The 25,058-nt window shown below is 45.2% G+C and overlaps 2 protein-coding genes across 3 annotated transcripts; both read left to right on the forward strand.

Moving 5' to 3' along the window:
• The first annotated feature begins 91 nt into the window (after positions 1-91).
• On the forward strand, positions 92-5,075 carry LOC136550114 (protein PHOX1-like). 2 transcript variants are annotated; one of them, XM_066541595.1, is made up of 4 exons: positions 92-581; positions 698-2,641; positions 3,105-3,323; positions 4,531-5,075. In XM_066541595.1, exons 2-3 carry the CDS (start codon positions 712-714, stop codon positions 3,251-3,253), a joined length of 2,079 nt encoding a protein of 692 aa, XP_066397692.1. In that variant the 5' UTR covers positions 92-581; positions 698-711; the 3' UTR covers positions 3,254-3,323; positions 4,531-5,075. The 2 variants fall into 2 exon arrangements, with proteins under 2 accessions (XP_066397692.1, XP_066397691.1); XM_066541594.1 differs by having other exon boundaries at positions 92-2,641.
• A 17,949-nt stretch (positions 5,076-23,024) lies between these two features.
• LOC136552290 (uncharacterized) lies at positions 23,025-25,058 on the forward strand. Its single transcript, XM_066543829.1, has 3 exons — positions 23,025-23,209; positions 24,328-24,386; positions 24,475-25,058. The coding sequence occupies exons 1-3, from the start codon at positions 23,123-23,125 to the stop codon at positions 24,806-24,808; spliced, it is 480 nt and encodes a 159-aa protein (XP_066399926.1). The 5' UTR covers positions 23,025-23,122; the 3' UTR covers positions 24,809-25,058.

Raw genomic sequence — 25,058 nt, forward strand, 5'->3', positions numbered from 1 at the left:
GCATCGGCCGGCTGGCGGCGCCCGCGACTTGGCTGTCACCACACGCGCCCGCCGACGCCGACCAGGTCCCGTATACCCGCAGCGGCGTAGCCGTTCCCGCAAACCAACCACACACGCTAATCAAAAAGATTAGTGGAGCACTGCCCGACCCTTCCTTTCTCGTTCTTTAGCACCTGCTCCACGAGACCACGCCAGGTCGCCAGCTGAAAGAAAAGGATTAGTAGACCAGAAGCTTAAGGCTACAGAAGATTGATGTCTTGCTCTTCATTTCCCTTGCTTGAGCCGTTAAGCGTACTTGCAGTTTGTTCGTTTATTCCGTTCCACGCATCCCAACAATTCGTCAATCCCCAGCCGCACGCACGAGAGAGGGAGATTCCCTGCTCCGACCGTGTCTTCGCTGCCTTGTTGGTTTCCGTTCTGTCCTTCGCTTTCTTTTGACTTGGGGTAGTTGGGTTTCCTCCCCCTCCCCTTCCTCCAGTCTTGCTGGAGATTTGGTCGCTTCTTCTTGGTTTTTAAGACGAGCGGCGCTCTCGAATTCTTGCTTTCAATTGCTCCGTTTGCCACGGTTTGACAGGAGAAAGGTGAGATTTTTGTCGAATTCCACCTTGGTCCCGTCGAATTTGGGAGTTACTTGAGGATTCGAGGCGGCGTTTGGTGATTACGAGAGGAGGGTAAAGGAGCAACCTTTTGGTTGTAGATTTGTTGCCGGAGATGGGCAAGCCGTCGCTGAAGAAGAAGAGGGCCTCCGGCGGCGGCGGCAAGTCCGGCGACCACGGGGGCAAGCCGGCGTCGCTGGAGCGGTCCGGCTCCAAGGTCCTCGACGGCGACGAGACCCTCTTCACGGACATGGCGCAGGAGCACAAGGAAGAGGGCAACAAGCTCTTCCAGCGCCGGGACTACGACCGCGCGCTGCTCAACTACGACAAGGCCATCAAGCTCCTGCCCCGGGCGCACCCCGACGTCGCCTACCTCCACAGCAACATCGCCGCCTGCTACATGCAGATGAGCCCGCCCGACTACTACCGCGCCATCAACGAGTGCAACGTCGCGCTCGAGACGTCGCCCAAGTACACCAAGGCGCTGCTCAAGCGGGCGCGCTGCTTCGATGCGCTGGGCAGGCTCGACCTCGCCTGCAGGGACGTCAACAAGGTGCTCGCTCTGGAGCCCAACAACCTCACTGCGCTGGATGTGGCCGACAGGGTGAAGAAGGCCATGGAGGAGAAGGGGATTGTGTTGGACGACAAGGAGATCATGCCCACGCCGGAGGAGGTGGTGGCCGCTGCGCCCAAGCAGAAGCCGCGCAAGAAAAGGGGAGGACGGAAGTTTGCTGCCAAGGCTGCGGCTGCTGCTGTGGAGGAGGTCGAGGAACAGAAGATTGTGGAAGCTGTCAAAGAGGAGGAAGTGGAGGAGCAGCGAAGGCAGGTGAAACTTGTGTTTGGGGAGGACATAAGGTGGGCTCAGGTGCCGGTGAGCTGCAGCATGGCACAGCTGCGCGAGGCCGTCCGGAGCAAGTTTCCTGGGCTCAAGGCTGTTCTTGTCAAGTACAAGGACAAGGAGGGTGATCTTGTGACAATCACCAACCAGGATGAGCTGAAATGGGCTGAGGCCTTGGCTGAGGCTGGGAGCTCACTTCGGCTGTATGTTACTGAGGCCAATCCAGAGCATGAACCTTATGTTGATGACACCAATAGTGGGCCATTGGAGAGAAATGTAAACAGCGCTTCGGATAATGGGAGTATCAGAAGCAATCGGCAGGATGAGGACAGGAGCACCGTGACTTGTATTGATGATTGGATTGTGCAATTCGCTCAGCTTTTCAAGAACCATGTTGGGATTAGCTCTGATGAGTACCTGGACCTCCATGAGGTTAGTATGAAGCTCTACACTGAGGCAATCGAGGACACTATTACTACTGAAGAAGCCCAGGAGGTGTTTAATCTTGCTGAGGGAAACTTCCAGGAGATGGCAGCACTTGCATTTTTCCACTGGGGTAATGTTCATATGTCCCGGGCCAGGAAGAGGTTGCTGCTATCAGGAGACTCCCCAAGAGAATTGGTGCTTGAGCAGGTGAAGGAAGCATATGAATGGGCAAGGGATGAATACAATAAGGCTGGAAAGAGATATGAAGATGCTGTGAAGGCCAAGCCAGACTTTTTTGAAGGTTTCCTTGCACTTGCGCATCAGCAGTTTGAACAAGCAAAACTGTCATGGTACTATGCAATTGGTAGTAACGCAGATTTGGACAGCTGTTCTTCCGAAATCCTAGAGGTCTTCAATAAAGCCGAGGATAACATTGAGAAGGGTATAGAGATGTGGGAGTTAATGGAAGAACAGCGTCTGAAGAATCGATCTAAACCTAGCCTGGAGAATGTTGTGCTAGAGAAGATGGGCTTGGAGGAGTATATCAAGGATGTATCCACTGATGATGCGGCTGAACAGGCTTCCAATTTAAGGTCTCAGATAAACATTTTATGGGGTATGCTCCTTTATGAGCGTTCAGTTGTGGAATTTAAATTAGGTCTTCCAATGTGGGAGGATTGTCTGATGGCTGCTATTGAAAAGTTTAAACTTGGGGGAGCTTCTGCCACAGATATTGCTGTGCTGGTGAAAAACCACTGCGCCAATGAAACTGCCCAAGATGGTAAGAGAAATTTACTGCTTTTTCTATTTTTTTATGTGAAAACTACGCTGTTGATTTTGCTGGAGAATACAAGAATTATAAAGGGATTATGCAAAGTGTTAATTAAATTGTGCTGAATACCATCTGTTTTTGTGAATCCTTTGTAGTAGTCACACTGAGTTTGTTAAATTAATCATTGGACCTTTACATTTGGGAGTTCACCTATTATCATTGTTTAAAAGTTTATATGTAGCACATTCATTAAGTGTTAAATCACTTTCAGATTATTTTCTGTGCCTTAAGATCATTTCTTCGAAACATTGTGAAAATGATGATTATGTAGCACAATCAGTAACTGTTAGTGGCTGAGCATTGTATGGTGTGCTGAATGTTTCCAAATCCCGCCCTTATTATTCAAAGTCACCCTTGAAAGTTCAAAAACAGTGGAGAAAGTATTAACTATGATTACCCAATTTCTTTGTAGGTTTGGGCTTCAAGATTGATGAAATTGTTCAAGCTTGGAATGAAATGTATGACATTAAACGGTGGCTGCGTGGTGTTCCATCCTTTCGCCTTGAGCCATTATTTAGGCGAAGAGTTCCACAATTGCATACTGCACTTGAACATATATAGTACTCATGGAGTTGCTCTACAGCATATTTAATTTGAAGGCTTTTTTATCAGTGCCACTTTTCTCTTTTCGGTGAGTACAATAACTGTATGTTTATCTTGTAATAGATTAGTTTTATTCATACGAGGATGCAGTATGCACTATGATATTTGTTGAGTTTTCCTTTACCTGCACTCTTGCACTTTCTAATTAAATGTTTGTGACTATGGATCTTTTCCATTCCATGTGGTTTTGGGGGACGATTGATGCGCTTTGCTTTGAAGATACTGTTGTAGTGGTGATCTGATTGTGGTGGCACAAGTTGGTTGCGTTTTTTTCCCAAGAAAATATTTTCTTAACATAGTCCAGCACTAGGATTGAAGGGCGGGCCTAGTGCAAGCGGTAGAGTCTTACCGCCTGTGACCGGAAGGTCCCGGGTTCGAGTCGCGGTCTCCTCGCATTGCACATGCGAGGGTAAGGCTTGCCACTGAGACCCTTTCCTAGACCCCACACAGAGCGGGAGCTCTTTGCACTGGGTACATCCTTTTTAGTCCAGCACTAGGATTCTTGAGTCCCCAATCCCTAGCACATGCTTGGTGCTGTTTCCACTTTTATCATCGATAGATGTTAGTACTTACTGATTAAATTCACATCCTCTGATATATGAACTTTATTGCTTTTTGATTGTGCATTCAAGGGGGCAACATTATATCATTAAATCCATCAAATGTTCAAATGTGCATTCATAGTTGCAACACTATATCATCGATCCAGTCAATGCTATGTAAAATAATTTTATGGGGTGACTGTTACCAGTTGTACAGTTTTTCATGATCTGTCTGACTTCAACCTAGGTAGTAGGCAAATTTTACCACTGGTGTGAACTCTGACTATAAAATTCCTTTTAAGGTGGCTTTAAAGTAAACTTAAGCATGTTTGCTTGCAGCAGCTCAGATCATCTTAAAAGGTTGTGGGTTTATGGAGTCCGACACCAGTTTGGTGTTCTTTGTACAGTTTTACCACCAGACTACAATTCATTGTTTGTGCCATGAGCCCATGATCTTTGTAATTCAAGTCAGATGATATGTATCTCCTTATGAAGTGCTTTTAAAGTTCTTTCTCGACTACCGTGATGATTTTTCAGTAAATGCTCTCAGTTACTTCTTCTCTGCATCCAAAGTAGCCAGGTTATCATGACGGCAAATAGTTCATAAAGTTCTTGTATTTAATCGTTCGACTAAATGTGCTCAACTTCCTAAGTGCTGCCCTTACTGAATTTTCTAATTGATTCACTCTGCAGGTCAATTGCTGCATGGGATACACTACATGGATTTGTTATATTGCATTTTTTTTATACTTGAAAGAGTCTGCTTCCTGGTTGTGAAGCAATTCATACACAAGCCTATTCTTTTCACAAGGCTGGTAGCCCTCTGCGATTTGCATACGCTAGTTCTTGTTTTGGTCAGGTTTGCTATGTAACGCACAAGAAGCTGTGCTTTTGTTATTGAATTAGTGATTCATATTCATATGATTGTGACATGGTAGTCCATTGTTGGAGGATGGGATTGGTCGCATCCTCGTTTTGCTTTGTGGTATTTTATCTGTTCTGCAATGTGCAAACTCAGTTAGGCTTGTACTGCAGTTACATTTAGAATCCATTGTCGTTTAAGTTTGATAGAAAGAAAGGAAAGGAAAAAGAAAAGGCATAGTATGTTCATGTTGAGCTGCTTTTGCCTTTATGCTCCATCAGGGATTTCATGAGAATAGTGTATTCGAGAGATATATGTATATACAGCTACCGTGGTCTGGATGTGGTTTAATTCAACGTATGTATGCAGTTCATTATCCCTTGGGTTGTTGGCTGTTTGTTGCAGCAGAGTTAGGTGAGTTTGGGTTCACATGCCATAGCATGAACGAGAGGGCATTGCATAAATACTTGCTAGCATGAGAAGGCGCCCGAAGCCACATATATATGGGAGATGGGACTATGGTACAGAACACTGGTAAACGACCACATCCCCAGCGCACAGATGAGATGCATCCCGTGCTCTGTGTTCACCAAGCTTGGTCTTGGTTCCGGGCTTGGCCCTGCATGGTGTGGCGCCGGTAGGGAGGTAGGGATGAAAACGGATCGGATACGAACGAATATCACTGATATCACATTTGTTTTCATATTTCTGTCTGGATTCAGATTCGAATACGGATAGTGTCAACCATGCTGGATAGGATACGATTAAATATCAACATCATAAATATGTGATTTGAGTATTCGGATACGGTATTGGATGTTAAATATCTAGACTCGGATATGGACAGATCTGAACCCCTCTAAACAAATTCGGTCTCGAATACGGTCAGAAAATATCCGTACCATTTTCACCCTTGGGCGCCGGCCAGCCACTCGATCACTAGCGATGACGCCATGTGGTGGTTGGTGATTTCATCGTTCGTGTGTGCCCTGGCTCGTTGTGCTCTGCTGGCGGTGGAGACGTTGTCCAAGGCATGGCTCCACCGTAGGGTCCAGCTTTCCTACGCGGGGAGTCTAGACTGGGTGGAAGCCAGCAATGGGTGTTAACCCATTGGTTCGGGCGATCTCATGATTCCCTATAAGGATGTGGCCACCGCGGGCCATTCCTTGGGTGAGATCGCCATGAGCCATGGGCCTCTAGCTTTTTGGGTGTTAGTTTTGGCCATGGTTAGTGATGAGAGAGGGTACAGGGCCCCCTACATAGGTGAACTCTGGGATGCAGCCCTCGTGGGTAGTTCTAGGAGTGTGTCCACCATAGACCATGGGATCCAGATCTCCAGGGAGGAGGTCCGGGCCACGGCTGAAGGTGGACACGGGCGCTGGCCCTTTGATGCCAATGAACTCATAGTTTTCACGACGGATGTGTCCGTCGTGGGCCATTCCACCTATGAGTCCACCAGTGGTGCGAGGAGCCATCACTTCCTTCTCAACAATCAAGAGTGCGCGACTGTCCCCTACCTAGCGTTCCAACTATCGGTGTTTTATAAATCGGACTAGTAAATTTATATGATTGATGTGCTTCTCTAGGAAGAAGATGGTAGCATTCAAAAGACACGAGGATTTATACTGGTTCAGGCCAGAGCCCTACGTCTAGTCTTAGAGATGATCGAGTGCGTGTTCCTCACTTGAATGCTCTAAAGTTCTTATAGTGGGGGTGCAAAATGGTGGAAGAAGAAGAAGAGCTAGAGCTAGGAGACAGGCTGCCCAAAGGTAAGCTTCAGGAGCCCTGCTACAATGAAGAATGAGTGAATGAGCAGGGGACTCAAAATGAATGTGGATCGGTGCCCTGGTTGCCTTTATATAGAGTTTGGGGCTAGGGTGCATACAAAGCAGTAGGTTCTCTGGACCAAAGGGTCATAAGCCTGAGGGAGGGCCTAGCTAACTTGGCTTGCAAGCTACGCCATCTTATGGAGCACGTCCGGATGTGGCTGTCATCATGGTATAGCGGCCATGTTGTGGCATGGTGTGGGGGTATGGCCCCCGGTATCCACAAGATAAGACATGGGCCGCACCATCATAGGTGGCCCGCACCACAAGATCAAGGCGTGCATGGCGCTGCTCGGCGTGCACCACAAGATATTATATAGTACCAAATAGGCTACTTTCCTTGTAACCCTGCCCCTCTAGAGTATATAAGAAGAGGTAGGGGTCCCCTAGCGGACAAGATCCATCTAGATCTATCTACTACATCTCAATACAATACACCAAAGACACAGGACGTAGGGTATTACATCGATCAGACGGCCCAAACCTATCTAAATCGCTGTCTCTATGCCTTGTGTCACCATCCGGTTCCTGATTACGCGCACCCCCACCGACAAATCTACCATCGCAGGATACCCCTTGGTGGACTACCGACGATAGGTTCTCCTGACTAAAGGGTCATGAGCCTGAGGGAGGGCCTAGCTAACTTGGCTTGCAAGCTACGCCATCTTGTGGAGCACGTCCGGATGTGGCTGTCATCATGGTCTAGCGGCCATGTCGTGGCATGGTGTGGCGTGGTGCTACTATGCCGGCCGTGGCGGTACTGTAGACACAGTGGTGGTTCGCCAGCCATCCTGTGCGACATGGTCTCCATCGTGATCTTCGTCATCATCTCCTGGTATCCTAGGGCGTCGTACGGGAGTTGGTAGCCGCCCTAGGTCGTCGATCGCCTGGTTGCCTTGAGGAGCTAAGGGCCATGATCTCGATTGCTGGGGTAGTGGCTCTTCGCCAGTCTAGATGGCCTTTAAGTCAAGGCTCTTGTCATGGATCCCATTCCATAGTGGGTGGGATCGTACATGTGTCCTATCGAACCGTATTTGGATGGTGGGTACTGTACCTATTGCTACCGCCATGCGGTGTTGTCTTGTCTATGAGCGTGTGAAAGGTCCTAATGGCTAGAGGGGGGGTGAATAGCCTAATAAAAATTTCTACAACAACACTTAACCAAATGGTTAGACAATTATGAGGCGAAGCGAGTGTTGCACTAGCCTACTTAAAATGCAAGCCACCTACCACAATTCTAGTTTAGATAGTGTCTATTCACACAATAGCAAAGACACTATCCTATGTTAGTGTGCTCTCAAAGACTAACTAAAGAGCCACACCAACCAAGCAAGCAAGCTCTCACAACTAGCTACACTAAAGAGCTTGTCAACTAGTTTACGGTAAAGTAAAGAGAGTGGTTAGGATAGTTATACCGCCGTGTAGATGAAGAGCCAATCAATCACAAAGATGAATAACAATGAAGACCAATCACCTCGGAATCAATGATGAAGACAATGATTTTTTACCGAGGTTCACTTGCTTGCCGGCAAGCTAGTCCTCGTTGTGGCGATTCACTCACTTGGAGGTTCACGCGCTAATTGGCTTCACACGCCAAACCCTCAATAGGGTGCCGCACAACCAACACAAGATGAGGATCACACAAGCCACGAGCAATCCACTAGAGTACCTTTTGGCGCTCCGCCGGGGAAAGGTCAAGAACCCCTCACAATCACCACGATCGGAGCCGGAGACAATCACCACCTCCGCTCGACGATCCTCGCTGCTCCAAGCCGTCTAGGTGGCGGCAACCACCAAGAGTAACAAGCGAAATCCGCAGCGAACTACGATCACTAAGTGCCTCTAGATGCAATCACTCAAGCAATGCACTTGGATCACTCCCAATCTCACTATGATGATGAATCAATGATGTAGATGAGTGGGAGTCCTTTGGCTAGGCTCACAAGGTTGCTATGTCAATGAAAATGTGCAAGAGCTATCCCTTGAGCCGGCCATGGGGCTATAAATAGAGCCCCCATCAAATAGAGCCGTTATACCCCTTCACTGGGCAAAACGCGTTCTGACCGGACGCTCCAGTCGTGTTGACCGGACGCTGGACCCCAGCGTCCGGTCGCTCGCAGACGACCACGTGTCCTGATTCCAACGGTCACTTGACCTGACCGGACGCTCCGGTATAAACTGACCGGACGCTGAAGGCCCAGCGTCCGATCGTTTCCAGTAAGCTCCCGAGCATGACCGGACGCGTCCGGTCGAATGCGATCGGACGCAGCCAGCGTCCGGTCACATTCCAGCTACTGTGTCACCGTACGTCAGCGCGACCGGACGCAGCCTGCCAGCGTCCGGTGCAATCAGATCCAGCGTCCGGTCAGTTGACCGACGCTGGCATCTTTGCGACCAACTCGTTTTCACTTCTAACTTCTTCACCCTTGCTCCAATGAGCCAATCACCAAGAATTTTGCATCCGGCGCAATAGAAAATAGACATTTCATTTTTCCAAAAGCGCCGAATCCCGCCTCGCAAGCTCGGCGGGAGGGAGAGAGGGACCCAAACCCATCTCAACCCTGCAAACACCTTGTGCACATGTGTTAGCATATTTTCACAAATGTTTTCAAGGGTGTTAGCACTCCACTAGATCCTAAATGCATATGCAATGAGTTAGAGCATCTAGTGGCACTTTGATAACCGCATTCCGATACGAGTTTCACCCCTCTTAATAGTACGGCTATCAAACCTAAATGTGATCACACTCTCTAAGTGTCTTGATCACCAAAACAAAATAGCTCCTATGGTTTATACCTTTGCCTTGAGCTTTTTGTTTTTCTCTTTCTTCTCTTCAAGTTTAAGCCCTTGATCATCTCCATGCTATCACCATTGTCATGTTATGATCTTCATTTGCTTCTCTACTTGAAGTGTGCTACCTATCTCATGATCACTTGATGAACTAGGTTAGCACTTAGGGTTTCATCAATTCACCAAAACCAAACTAGAGCTTTCAATCTCCCCCTTTTTGGTAATTGATGACAACCCTAATACAAAGATATGAATTGAAATTCAATTGAATTCATGTTGCTTGCCCAAGCATATTTACCATGTGTAAAAGGATATAGACAAGTTTCATGAACCCTAAGTGGTAGCAATTGCTCCCCCTACATATGTGCTAAGAGTTTGGATTGAAGCGTGCACATATGCTTAGATAGGAAATGTAGGAGTCAATGTCTACCATATGATGCTAAGGTATAAAAGATGGACCTTTGAAGCGTGATACCAATCGGAGTGCACCAATATACCATCCTTAGCACCATGGTTAGCTTAATACCACTTAGAAATATTTGGAAGTGAAATAACTAGATATCCTATGCATGCTAGTTTTCATTTCATCATTCAAACCGACAACTAGCATACACCACACAAGCATAGATATTGAATTTTAAAACTTGTGCCATGCAAGCAAACATATGAAATGCACATTCAAATGCACCATACAAGTTCATGAGCTTGCTCCCCCTACTTGTGTGCTCAAAATTTTAGTTGATCCATTTCCTTTGTTTCTCTCCCCCTTATCCCCTTTATCTTTGTTTCTCTCCCCCTTTGTCATCAATGACCACAAAGGTTCTAAATAGAATTACTTGTAGGGTCGAGATTATCAATGTCAATCAATGGGGTGAGGGTCATTTTCCCAAATTTGGTTCAATTCTAGATTATTTCCCAAAGATATTTAACTCGGTTTGATCCAAGGACAAGCTTCTTCACACCTCCAAATAAGGGTTATCTTGTACCATGTTGAGTTAAACACTTATAGTTCATTTTCTAGATTAAACACTAGGTTTACAAGCCCATAAACATGTCATATGCCATCACTAGATCAAGTCAAGCATAGAAGCAATAGTGATATCATATAGACATCAAAATCATTTGATTTTCATGAATGAGCCTAATAAGATAGAACCATTTGCAAGATCCTACTAAGATTGAAAATATGACTAGATGCACTAAACATGTCCTTAGCAAGGATGTATGTCATGCCAATCAACTTTTACCTTAGATTGCTCGAAGGAGAGGCATGTCATATGAGTGGGGGTGCATCAACACATATTTGAGAAATCCAATATGTTCAACTCATTCCTTAGCTTGCAAAACCTTTTCTCATCCAATGGCTTGGTGAATATATCGGCAAGTTGATCTTCGGTGCCTACACTCTCAATGCAAATGTCCCCTTTTTGTTGGTGATCTCTTATGAAATGATGGCGGACATCAATGTGCTTTGTTCTTGCATGTTGCACCGGATTGTTTGTCAACTTGATTGCACTCTCATTGTCACATAGCAATGGCACTTTCTTGAACTTAATTCCAAAATCACTCAAAGTGGCCTTCATCCAAAGTATTTGTGCACAACAACTACCGGCGGATATGTATTCGGCTTCGGCGGTTGATAATGCAACACTATTTTGCTTCTTTGATGACCATGAAACAAGTGATCTTCCCAACAATTGACATGTGCCCGATGTGCTCTTCCTTTCAACCTTGCATCCCGCATAATCCGAGTCGGAGTAACCAACTAGCTCAAACTTTGCTCCTTTGGGATACCACAAACCAACATTTTGTGTATGCTTCAAGTACCTCAATATCCTCTTTGTAGCCTTCAAATGACTTTCTCTTGGTGAGGCTTGAAATCTTGCACACATGCATACACTAAACATGACATCCGGCCTTGATGCGGTCACATAGAGTAGGCTTCCAATCATAGACCGATACAACTTTTGATCCACCATGTTTCCACTTGCATCACTATCCAAGTTGCCATTGGTTCCCATTGGTGTGCTAATGACTTTGCTATCAATCATTCCAAACTTCTTGATCATGTCCTTGATGTACTTGCCTTGACTCACAAATGTACCATTCTTCAATTGCTTGATTTGAAGACCAAGGAAGTAACTCAACTCTCCAATCATGGACATCTCAAACTCATTAGCCATCATCTTACCAAACTCATCACAAAATTCTTGATTGGTTGATCCAAATATGATGTCATCTACATAGATTTGCAATACAAATAGATCTTTTCCAATCTTCTTGATGAAAAGAGTGGTGTCAACCTTGCCCATTGTGAACCCTTTAGAGAGTAGGAAATCTCTTAATCTCTCATACCATGCTCTAGGTGCTTGCTTCAAACCATACAATGCTTTCTTCAACTTGTACACATGGTTGGGCTTCTTATCATCTTCAAAACCGGGAGGTTGCTCAACATATACTTCTTCATTGATGTAGCCATTGAGAAATGCACTCTTAACATCCATTTGATTGAGCTTTATGTTGTGAGCACAAGCATAGGCTAGTAAGATTCTAATTGCTTCCAATCTAGCAACCGGGGCATATGTTTCTCCAAAGTCAAGACCTTCAACTTGTGTATAGCCTTGTGCTACCAATCTTGCTTTGTTCCTTACAACTATCCCATCTTGATCTTGCTTGTTTCTAAAGACCCATTTGGTTCCAATCACATTGTGTCCCTTTGGTCTTTCTACCAATTCCCATACTTGATTTCTTGTGAAGTTATTCAATTCTTCATGCATAGCATTCACCCAATCAACATCCTTCAAAGCTTCATCTATCTTCTTTGGTTCAATGGATGACACAAAAGAGAAGTGTTCACAAAATGATGCCAATCTTGATCTTGTTTGTACACCTCTTGAAATATCTCCAATGATTGTATCCAAAGGATGATCTCTTGCAATACTTGTCGGTTGAAGGATTGGAACTTGATTGCTTGCACTTGCTTGATCATTTAGTTGAGATGATGTACTAGCCATTTGATCTTGATCAATGTCATGAGAGTTACTTGCACTATCTTGATTTGTATCATCTTGCACATTTGAGTTGGAGAGCACTTGCACTTGATCATCTTCATCATCATTCACTTGCCTAGGCCTCAATTCACCAACATCCATGTTCTTCATGGCATTTGAAAGTTGAATGCCTCTAACATCTTCCAAGTTCTCATTCTCTTCTTGTGAACCCTTGGTTTCATCAAATTCAACATCATGAACTTCCTCAAGAGTACCACTATCCAAATTCCAAACTCTATATGCTTTGCTTGTGGTGGAATAGCCAAGTAGGAATCCTTCATCACATTTCTTGTCAAACTTGCCCAATCTTGTGCCTTTCTTCAAGATATAGCATTTGCAACCAAAGACCCGAAAATATGCAATGTTGGGCTTTCTACCATTCAAGAGCTCATATGGTGTCTTTTCTTTCAATCGGTGACAATAGAGGCGGTTGCTACAATAGCAAGCCGTGTTGATAGCTTCGGCCCAAAAAGATTGACTCACATTGTACTCACTAAGCATAGACCTTGCCATATCAATGAGTGTTCTATTCTTTCTCTCAACAAGGCCATTTGATTGAGGTGTGTACTTGGCCGAGAATTGATGTCTAATTCCAAATTCATCACACAACTCATCAATTCTAGTGTTTTTGAACTCACTACCATTGTCACTTCTAACTCTCTTGATGGTTGTTTCAAACTCATTGTGAATGCCCTTGACAAATGATTTGAATGTTGTAAACACATCACTTTTGTCCACTAGAAAGAATACCCATGTGTATCTAGTGTAGTCATCCACTATCACAAATCCATATTTATTTCCACCGATACTAGTGTATTGTGTTGGCCCAAACAAATCCATGTGCAATAACTCAAATGCTTTACTAGTGCTCATCATGCTTTTCTTAGGATGGGTGTTTCCAACTTGTTTGCCGGCTTGACAAGAACTACAAAGCTTATCTTTTTCAAACACAACATCTTTCAAGCCTTTAACTAAGTCATGCTTAATCAATCTATTCAATTGTTTCATTCCAACATGACCAAGCCTTCTATGCCATAACCAACCCATGCTAGACTTAGTGAACAAGCATGTAGACAATCTAGCTTCACTAGCATTGAAATCAACCAAGTATAGATTCTCATATCTAAAGCCTTTGAAGATCAAGTTAGAGCCATCTACACTTATGATCTCTACATCATCTATTCCAAATATGCATTTGAATCCAAGATCACACAATTGAGCCACGGATAGCAAATTGAAGTTCAAGCTCTCTACTAGCAACACATTGGATATGCTCAAGTCATTGGATATTGCAATCTTACCAAGCCCTTTGACTTTGCCTTTGCCATTGTCACCAAATGTGATACTATCATAGCCATCGTTGCCATTGGTGTTGATTGAGTTGAACATTCTTGCATCACCGGTCATGTGTTGAGTGCACCCACTATCAAGAACCCAATGCCTTCCTCCGGCTTTGTAATTGACCTACAAAAGAAGATCAATTCCTTTTAGGTACCCAAACTTGCTTGGGTCCTTGAAGGTTAGTAACCAAGCTCTTTGGCACCCAAATGGCTTTCTTCTTTGAGCCCATCCATGGTTTGCCAATGAACTTAGCCTTCACACCATTTGTACCCTTAACAAGCATATAGGAAGAATTAAGCTTAATAGAGGATACATTAGCATTTTTGCTTTTGTTGGTGCATTCATGCTCTCTATGACCAACTTGCTTGCAACTAGTGCAAAACCGACCATTGTTCTTCACAAAACTTGTCTTGTGAGGAGCAAAGGCCGCCTTGCCTTTCTTGGGGGTATAGCCCAATCCCTCTTTGTAGAGAGAAGCTCTTTGGCTACCCAAGGCCATAAGCAAGCGGTCCTCACCACCATAAGCTTTAGCCAAGGTGTGAGTGAGCTTAGTTACCTCCTTCTTGAGGTTCTCATTCTCAACCACTAGTGAGGTATCACAAGTGTGACCATCACTACTAGATGAGGTAGAAGTGGAAGTGCTACAAGAAGGGTTAGTTGGAGGAACAATGATAGGCATAGATAGTGATGTATCAATTAAATCACAAGTTAAACCTACATCACAAGTTTCAACATGCTTCTTTTTATCTTGTTCATTAAGCAAGGTGGAATGAGCTTTTTCAAGCTTTTTGTGAGCCTTGCCAAGCTTCTCATGGGCATCCTCTTGCCTCTCATGAGATGCACTAAGCTCATCAAATGCTTGCTTAAGGGCTTTTAGTTCCTTTCGCAAGCTTTTGCATTCCTTTCTTGAGATGTCAAAGTGTTCTCTAGCATCTTCTAGCATGTCAATTAATTCATCTTTTGTAGGTTCATCATCATCATTATCACTATCACTATCATGTTCACTATCACTTCCATCATCACAAGTTTGTACCTTTGTGGCCTTAGCCATGAAGCATGATGGAGAGTCAAAGAGAGAAGGCTTCTCATTGATTGCTATACTTGCAAGAACCTTCTTCTTGGTGGTCTTGTGATCATCACTATCATCATCATCATCACTTGAGGAAGCATCACTATCCCAAGTGACCACATATGATCCACCCTTCTTCTTCTTGAAGAATGTCTTGTCCTTCTTCTCCTTCTTTTCTTTCTTGTCCTTCTTCTTGTTCTTCTTGTCATCATCATTGTCGCTATTATATGGGCATTGAGCAACAAGATGATCTTTGCTTCCACACTTGAAGCATCTTCTTGACTCATCTTTGTTCTTGGATGAATACTTCTTTCTTCTTGCACGGTAGCCTTTCTTTACCATGAACTTGCCAAACCTCTTGACAAAGAGAGCCATCTTCTCATCATTACTATCATCCCATGAATCATCATCCTCACTTGATGTTTCTTGCTTTGCTTTGCCCTTGGATGATGTGGCCTTGAATGCCACGCTCTTCTTCTTTTCATCCTTCTTTTCATCTTTCTTCTCCCTCTTTTCTTCCTTCTCATCATCATCTCTATAAGCATCATCGGTCATGATATCTCCCAAGACTTGGTTTGGTGTCATTGTGTTCAAACCACTCCTCACTAGCAAGGTGACCAACATTTTAAATCTCCCGGGCAAACATCTCAAGAACTTGTTTGAGAAGTCCTTGTCCTCTATGTTCTCACCGAGTGCTTTGAGATCATTTACAATCACCTCCATTCGATGGAACATGTCCGGCACACTCTCATCCTCCTTCATCTTGAAGCTTGCAAACTTTTCTTTGAGGATGTATGCCTTTGCACCCTTCACGGCTTGAGTACCTTCAAATGATTCTTCCAACTTCTTCCAAGCCTCATGTGCCATCTCAATGTTTTTGATTTGCTCAAATGTTCTTGCATCAATTGCATCATGAATGGCACTTAGAGCAATATCATTGTTTTGGAGAAGTACTTCTTCGGCGGCGGTGGGATTTTCCGGATTACCAATCTCAATTTTGGTTTCTACCACCTTCCACACCTTTCTATTGATTGACTTGATATGTGTGGCCATCTTTGACTTCCAATAAGAATAATTTGAGCCATCAAATTAGGGTGGCTTCTTGGTGTTGTTGATTTGAGCCATTTTAACACCGAAGGTTGTTAAGCCTCAAATAACGGTGACCTCGGCTCTGATACCACTTGAAAGGTCCTAATGGCTAGAGGGGGGGTGAATAGCCTAATAAAAATTTCTACAACAACACTTAACCAAATGGTTAGACAATTATGAGGCGAAGCGAGTGTTGCACTAGCCTACTTAAAATGCAAGCCACCTACCACAATTCTAGTTTAGATAGTGTCTATTCACACAATAGCAAAGACACTATCCTATGTTAGTGTGCTCTCAAAGACTAACTAAAGAGCCACACCAACCAAGCAAGCAAGCTCTCACAACTAGCTACACTAAAGAGCTTGTCAACTAGTTTACGGTAAAGTAAAGAGAGTGGTTAGGATAGTTATACCGCCGTGTAGATGAAGAGCCAATCAATCACAAAGATGAATAACAATGAAGACCAATCACCTCGGAATCAATGATGAAGACAATGATTTTTTACCGAGGTTCACTTGCTTGCCGGCAAGCTAGTCCTCGTTGTGGCGATTCACTCACTTGGAGGTTCACGCGCTAATTGGCTTCACACGCCAAACCCTCAATAGGGTGCCGCACAACCAACACAAGATGAGGATCACACAAGCCACGAGCAATCCACTAGAGTACCTTTTGGCGCTCCGCCGGGGAAAGGTCAAGAACCCCTCACAATCACCACGATCGGAGCCGGAGACAATCACCACCTCCGCTCGACGATCCTCGCTGCTCCAAGCCGTCTAGGTGGCGGCAACCACCAAGAGTAACAAGCGAAATCCGCAGCGAACTACGATCACTAAGTGCCTCTAGATGCAATCACTCAAGCAATGCACTTGGATCACTCCCAATCTCACTATGATGATGAATCAATGATGTAGATGAGTGGGAGTCCTTTGGCTAGGCTCACAAGGTTGCTATGTCAATGAAAATGTGCAAGAGCTATCCCTTGAGCCGGCCATGGGGCTATAAATAGAGCCCCCATCAAATAGAGCCGTTATACCCCTTCACTGGGCAAAACGCGTTCTGACCGGACGCTCCAGTCGTGTTGACCGGACGCTGGACCCCAGCGTCCGGTCGCTCGCAGACGACCACGTGTCCTGATTCCAACGGTCACTTGACCTGACCGGACGCTCCGGTATAAACTGACCGGACGCTGAAGGCCCAGCGTCCGATCGTTTCCAGTAAGCTCCCGAGCATGACCGGACGCGTCCGGTCGAATGCGATCGGACGCAGCCAGCGTCCGGTCACATTCCAGCTACTGTGTCACCGTACGTCAGCGCGACCGGACGCAGCCTGCCAGCGTCCGGTGCAATCAGATCCAGCGTCCGGTCAGTTGACCGACGCTGGCATCTTTGCGACCAACTCGTTTTCACTTCTAACTTCTTCACCCTTGCTCCAATGAGCCAATCACCAAGAATTTTGCATCCGGCGCAATAGAAAATAGACATTTCATTTTTCCAAAAGCGCCGAATCCCGCCTCGCAAGCTCGGCGGGAGGGAGAGAGGGACCCAAACCCATCTCAACCCTGCAAACACCTTGTGCACATGTGTTAGCATATTTTCACAAATGTTTTCAAGGGTGTTAGCACTCCACTAGATCCTAAATGCATATGCAATGAGTTAGAGCATCTAGTGGCACTTTGATAACCGCATTCCGATACGAGTTTCACCCCTCTTAATAGTACGGCTATCAAACCTAAATGTGATCACACTCTCTAAGTGTCTTGATCACCAAAACAAAATAGCTCCTATGGTTTATACCTTTGCCTTGAGCTTTTTGTTTTTCTCTTTCTTCTCTTCAAGTTTAAGCCCTTGATCATCTCCATGCTATCACCATTGTCATGTTATGATCTTCATTTGCTTCTCTACTTGAAGTGTGCTACCTATCTCATGATCACTTGATGAACTAGGTTAGCACTTAGGGTTTCATCAATTCACCAAAACCAAACTAGAGCTTTCAGCGTGGCACAGGGATGGCATCAGACCGGACCGAGGTGACTGCTGTCCCTCGGTCCTTGTGGGGTCAGTGTGGAGTGCATGCTCTCGTTAGAGTAGACACGCTCAGCCAGGCTCAACCTCTCCCTGACCCCCCAGGGGTCGTCATAGGGATGAGGTCATGCGCTGCTCGAGCGTCATGCGGCTAAGGCAGGAAGAAGAGGTCGTGGCTGACCCTGGCCTTAGCATCTGGCCTGCTCTACTTGGTTTAGCTAGGCTTCGGTCGTTTGGGCTTTTGCTAATTGGTGTGTTGTGGGCCGCTCGGTTTGCTAACTAATCGGTGCCTTGAGACACCCCGGGGTTATAACCCTGACAAAGGGAAATCAGCGGCTTGACGTCGAGGGATTAAGGCTAAGGTAAAGAAGCACATGGTAATCCTAAAGGACTAATCAAGCCACAAGAAGTCATTCTTGGTGAACCATCAAATCTTTGTGATATCACAAGTGAAGTGGCTTGAAGCCATTGGATTAAACTTAAATGTGTTGAAATGGTTCAAGTTACAAGCTTAAGGTTGATTTTCTCAAGAAGAATGAGACAAAGATTGTTGCAAACCATTATGAATATATATTGAGAAGAATTGACGTATGAAAATATTGAAGGCTGAAATGATGGAAACATACATGTCTTTTTTTATCTTGAGTATATGTACGTTGTACTATATTAAGAGGGATGCAATATGAACAATTTAAAAGTCTCAAGTGCTCAAACCAACCAAAAATCCGATTGCTAACATGAGATATAAACACATGCCGCAACACTTTCACTTGTTGGTCTTAGAGATTGTTTTCAATGGTTAGCCCTTTGAATAAGCTTTCCAAGAAGTACAAGATCATTGTAATTAGAGTTCAGAGCTAAAAGCTATGGCATTTTTTTAAAGTGACTTGTACTGTTTTTTAGAGTTTTGGATGTTCCAAAGTTTTCTTCAGAAGTTCTGATACACTTCAGAAGTTAAGATTTTGCACTAGTGTTCATAGGTCTGTGCAACTTTAGATATCCATTATTGCTATTTGGATTGAGCTCATTTGTTTTCCAACTATTGTGTTTTTCTAATTTTTAACCTCTAAACTAATAAAACCTTGTAAATTTGTCATCTTAATTCTTAGACCAATCAATTTTAACCTCGCAACTTGGTTTTGATGGTTTTCATGTAATTTAGACCCACCTACCAGCGTGGACCCACATATAATAGGCTATGTCTCTTTTTCTCACTCCTCCATCTCGTCCTCCCTCTCTTCCTTCCCCGTCTATCTGTCGTCGTTGTTGCCTCTCTTCCTCTCAATCCGTTGCCTATAGCATGTAGGTTAGTAGGATAGGTGTGAGACTGAAGCATATGGTGGGTATCCACATCCATCAAGGTTGAGCCCTATGAGCGGGGCATGGTAAAAGTGTGTTGTGTCCTCAACGTGTGGATCCATGATGAGATTTTTTCTCAGGATGCATCCACTACTAGTAGTACATGTAACCTCCTACCACCCCTTGTAGTACAGAGACGCCTATCCTTGCATCGTTGCTCAAGATTCATATATTCTGCCACTGTCATCCCTGTCTTGTTCCTCTACGCTCGCACAATGGCTACCTGCCGAGTAGCAACATGCCACTGCTACTATGGGGCACTAGTAGGCAATACTACCATGTCGATGCCAGGACGCCCAAGATCCACTGCAAGCCTAGCAAAACCTGATGGATAGTGCACGCACATCGGTTTATCATCTCTTAAGATCTAATCCACCACAGGATGTTAAAAATCTAGCACTGTCCTAGACTCCCAATCATAGCCAAGTCTTCAATGAGCAAACATGTACACAACAGTGCATATATTGATTCAGATTAGCTCTTTTCTTCCGGTCTTCGATGAAATCATGTTGATAATTTGACCATGCTTTATTATTGATTATAATATGTTTTTTCTTTCTCCTCCATTACGAGTTGACTCGAGGTACCTGAAAGGATCAAGATGTCCAAGAGGGGGGTGAATTGGACTAATTCTAAATTTTCTTGCAATAATCAAATCCTACGGATAGCCCAATTAACCCCTTGTGCCTAGAAAAGTGTTTCTATCAAATCAACGCACAAATGACTTGCACCCTATGTTCCAAACTTACTCTAGCATAGCAATTCTATGAATGTAAAACAAGTATTGAATTGCTCAAAGTAAATACTCAAAGTAAGTGCTCAAAGTAAATAGGGAGAGAAAGGAACGCGGCGATGTTTTGCCGAGGTATCGAAGAGTCGCCACTCCCCACTAGTCCTCGTTGGAGCACCCGCGCAAGGGTGTAGCTCCCCCTTGATCCGCGCAAGGATCAAGTGCTCTCTACGGGTTGATTCTTCGATACTCCGTCACGGCGAATCACCCAAAGCTGCTCACAACTTGAGTTGGGTCACCCACAAGCTCTGCCAGGTGATCACCAAGTTCCCAATCACCACCAAGCCATCTAGGTGATGGCGATCACCAAGAGTAACAAGCACGAACTCTCACTTGACCACGCGAAGCCTAATGAGAAGATGGATGCACACTTGTCTACTCTTGATTCACTAATGAGGTTTCACTCTTGGATTCTCAAATCACAAATACCTTACTAGGACCTTGCTCTTCTTGGCACTCACAAACGTGTTTCTCAGCTGTTGGAATGAGCAAAAGTGACTCCACTCACGAGTGGAGCTTCTATTTATAAGGCAGCTTGAAAAACGAACTGTTATGAGCTTCTACAGGGTGACCGGACGCTCCGATCGTTTTGACCGGACGCTCCGGTCAGTTCAACCCGCGCAACAGTTTTCACATGATGACCGGACGCTGTCAGGGTCCGGTCGCTCTTGGATGCTTACTGTAAACGACCGGACGCTGGATACTCAGGGTCCGATCATCACTGACCGGACGCGTCCGGTCGCACTTTCTTAAGTCTGGACCCTTATTGGAGTCGACCGGACGCTGACCCTCAGCGTTCGGTCACACGACCTTCCAGCGTCCGGTCACTCCAGACTTGTTCTCCTCAGTCAAATGAACTGACCGGACCCTGCGGCTAGTGTCCGGTCGCACCGGAGCCAGCGTCCGGTCAGTATTTGACCCTCCATTCACTTCCAACTTTCGATCATATGTGAATAAAGTTTGCTCCAAAGAATTTTAGGCATTCATAGGAGCTACCTAGAGCTAGTTTTTACAAGTGTGCACCACACCTAACTCACTAGACTCAACTAGGTCAAGCTACCCATTTATACCCCCCTTCATAGTACGACCAAAGGAAAAACAAAGTCCTAAACTACTCTAAGTGTCTCTCCAACTTCAATTGACACTTAGAACTAGTTATCCTTAACCTTGTCGTCCATCCTTTAAAAACCGAAACGATTTCTATCGTAGGGGCATGACAACCTCGATTGCCCAATCGATCTTCATTACCATGACCTAACTTAATTGTCTCTGCAAAACACACGTTAGTCATAGTAATCTTGTATTAACATTAATCACCGAAATCCACTTAGGGGCCTAGATGCTTTCAGTACCAAACGATGTATGGGACGTTTAACTTCTTATTAGGATAAAACCCCAAAACGATATGCATGAATCATGTAGTCTTTATATATGTGTCCATATTATTATTAGGCTTTAACTGTTTTATTGTGCCTATCCATTTACAATAAAAAAGATGGCTGATAAACTAATATAATTTTAGTTACCTCAGCACTGAAGATAGATTATCTTGACACAGTCACCTTTGCCATGGCTCAAGAGAATATTTTAGAGAAATAGATGGGGATGGCGTGGCTGACAAACTGATGTATATAAAAAACTTAAGGTGAAGTATATAGCAAATTAATAAAAAAATATCTCGATCCCAATCTTTGTCCACCTAAAGATGGTAGCGGGGCGGGTTTGAACCTGAAGCCCGTGGGTTTCAGAACAACGACGGGTCCATATTTCGTCCCATGGGTTTGTGGGTTTGGGTACCGAAACGGGACGCGGTGAGGACGGGATTTAAATCTCCCCCGTGAGTGCCCGTCGGGGACCGAAATGTATCCCATCCAGTGAAAAAAGCCCCCCAGGCGGAACGAGATCCTCTAAAGTCAGACTCAACGACTGCTCCCAGCAGTCAGTCGATCCTCGCCGTCCACTGCCATCCAAGCGCCTAGCTTGCACAAGACTTTCAACACCTGCACCCCTCCACAAAGCCCAACAGCAGCACGGCCCACCAGCTCCTGAAAGCTGCGGCGCGCGTCCTCAACCTCAAGGACGACGCTGCAAGGTGCAACCCCTCCTAGCGCCGCCGGTTGCCGGTCCTTGGATCCACGCAAGCGCGAGGAGATACAACACGGCAAGGTCATGGAGCGTGCCATGGGACGCGACACTGTCGGTGTGCCATGGGACGCGGCACCGCGCGCAGTGGATGAGGTCGAACGACTTGCTGGGGAAAGGCAGGCGCTTGGAGCCCATGACGGCGGAGATGGCCGGGATCCCGCGCTCCAGCGCCATCTGCACCTGCGCCTCGTGCTCGTCCTTGGGCGCGACCGACATGGTCACCACGTCGCGCTCGAACAGGTAGCCGCCGAAGCTGGCCACGCCGCAACCGACGTCGCATGAGGGATTTAGTTCGGGGACCCGTGACGACAGTCGTGGGGAAGGAACGAGTCGCCGAGGAAGATACACGACGAGTAAGAGCAAGACTAATAATACAGCCGGCTTGCTGGCTGTAAGGTTTTTTGCAGCCTTCTCTCAGCCCACTCATATAGTAGTTGGCTCTTTACAGTTAATACATGGCCTACTTATCTCTCTCACAGACTTTCTTGGTTCTTGTGCCCAAGCCGGCTGTAAGCTTACAGCCCGCTTCTCCTCTCTCTCCTCTCCTTTCTCCTCCACCTCAGCATTTAGTCGGCTTACAGCCTGTTATTATACTTGCTCTAAGACGGCAGCGGCGGTGAAGAAGACAGCGTGCTCAAGCGTCGCTGTGTCGTGGGCTTTAGATGGGCTGCTGGGCTGCCTTCGTGTGATAGGCTGGTAGCCTGGCTATTATGGTCCTTTGGATGGCAGCGAACGGCACAGATACGCCGACTGCACACTGCAGTCGATGAGGCCGACTGCATGGGATCTGAATCCCCAGGCGCGGCCCAATGACCTGTAACCCTAGTATATGTAACAGAAGCCCACCAAGCAACGCCGCTCCCTCCCGCATCCCGCTCACTCCCGCACCCCGCACCCGCACAGGCGCCGCCGTCCCTGCGGCCCTCCGCCCTCTCTGTCTGCAATGACTGGGTGGACTACCGCCGCCGCCGACCTACCCCAGGTGGTGAGGCCTTTGCCTACCTCTTCGCCGGCGATGAGCGCCCACCAGGTGAGTTCTCAAACTGTAAGATACTATTTGGCTATTTGATGCCTCCTAACTTCTAACTTTTTGCAAAAATTATTGGGTGTATATGTGTACACCCATGTCCCTTTACTAGATCCGCCCCTGACCGCGATAATCATGTGATTCTGCTGCCTTTAAGGATCGGGCTTTCAACCCATTAACCTGTGATTGCTCTGCTAATAGAGCTATTGTGCGTTTTACTGATTTTTTAATATTCGAGTCTACAGATCTAATCCATTCACTGTTAGGCAATGTTGGAGAATTTTGGCCCTCTTTTTTTTTTGTGTCTTGGGTAGCATATAGTTTTTGCGAATAGATCTAAGCAGATCTGGGTAGTTACATTTACAAATTTAACTTGAAAAGCACAATGAACACTAGATCTGTCAATACTCTACCCTGTCGAAAGCTACTGTCACTCACAATTTGTGAGGTCACTGTTGTATCCGGTACTAGTTGATTGTGCCTGAGGACTTTTTTAGGTTGTGAGTAATTTATTGAGGATTTTTTTTAGGTTGTGAGTAATTCGTTGATTGGGGCACGTCTAGAGTAATTTATTGATTGCGGCAGTGCTGGCACAAATTAAAGACAAATGCACACATGGAACTGATCTGGTCATAAACATTAGTTAGGTTTTAGAGGGCTGCCTTCATTCTCAAGTTGCCACAAGCTCTCATGTAGTTAGAAATTTCTAAGCCAGAAACCCCAGATAATTTTGCTGCCCCCCTAGACTTTCTAAATGTGCCACCTTGGTTACTGCTCTTTCTTTCACTTTATTTTTCTTTTGTAGTTGTTGACTGATGGTTCTCACCTATATATCTGATTGCTTTATTTATTTTTTGTGGAATATGTTGCGAAATATGCTTTGCTTTGTTAATTTCATCTTTTCCTTCTAACGTTGGCCTGTGCTCTGTGCTGATGCTTTCTTAGGTGCTCTTTCTTTCTCTTTTTTTTTTTCTTTTGTAGTTATTGACCGATGATTCTCACCTATATATCAGATTGCTTTATTTATTTTTTGTGTAGTATGTTGCGAAATATGCTTTGCTTTGTTTATTTCATCTTTTCCTTCTAACGTTGGCCTGTGCTCTGTGCTGATGCTTTCTTAGGTTCAAACTGTAAATGGTGGAGCTGAAATATATAATGAAGACCAACGGGCAATATACAAGTAAACTTCTTATCTCTTTTTGTAAATATTTGCTCTGCGACTTAAGTTGGATAAAAATGTAATGGATGATTTTGATTGTTTTTTCAAGGTTATTATCTGGAAGAATCAAATCTGAAAATGTCCCTGAAAATAAGGATGGATCAGATGACGATGATGACGACGATGATGAAGACGGGGATGAAGAGGGTGGTGATGACGACGATGATGCTGAAGAGGATTTCTCCGGTGAAGAAGATGGGGGTGACAACGATGATGAAGATGATGATCCTGAGGCTAATGGTGAAGGAGGGAGTGATGACGACGACGATGATGACGATGGTGACGATGATGGCGATGATGACGATGAGGATGACGATGAAGATGAAGATGAGGAGGACGACGAAGATGAGGAAGAGCAGCCACCTTCCAAGAAGAAGAAGTGATTTGCTCTTCCATGGATTCACCTCAGCTTCTCCATGCTGTTAGTTGGGTTGTTTAGATCATGGGGCAGCTTTGGGACCAATGTAGCTTGTTGCTTGTCGTGGTATCATAGTGTAGGAAAATTTGACCTCTGATGTTAAATCATTATCTTGTTTTCTTCACTGTGCATGTAGTCTTAAATCGTGTGTTCTTGCTTTTTACTTTATTGGAGCTGTGATTGTGCCATTCAATTTTATTGTGTTACTCACCTCA

This window comes from Miscanthus floridulus, chromosome 4, assembly GCF_019320115.1.
Source record: "Miscanthus floridulus cultivar M001 chromosome 4, ASM1932011v1, whole genome shotgun sequence".
Classification (NCBI taxonomy): domain Eukaryota; kingdom Viridiplantae; phylum Streptophyta; class Magnoliopsida; order Poales; family Poaceae; genus Miscanthus; species Miscanthus floridulus.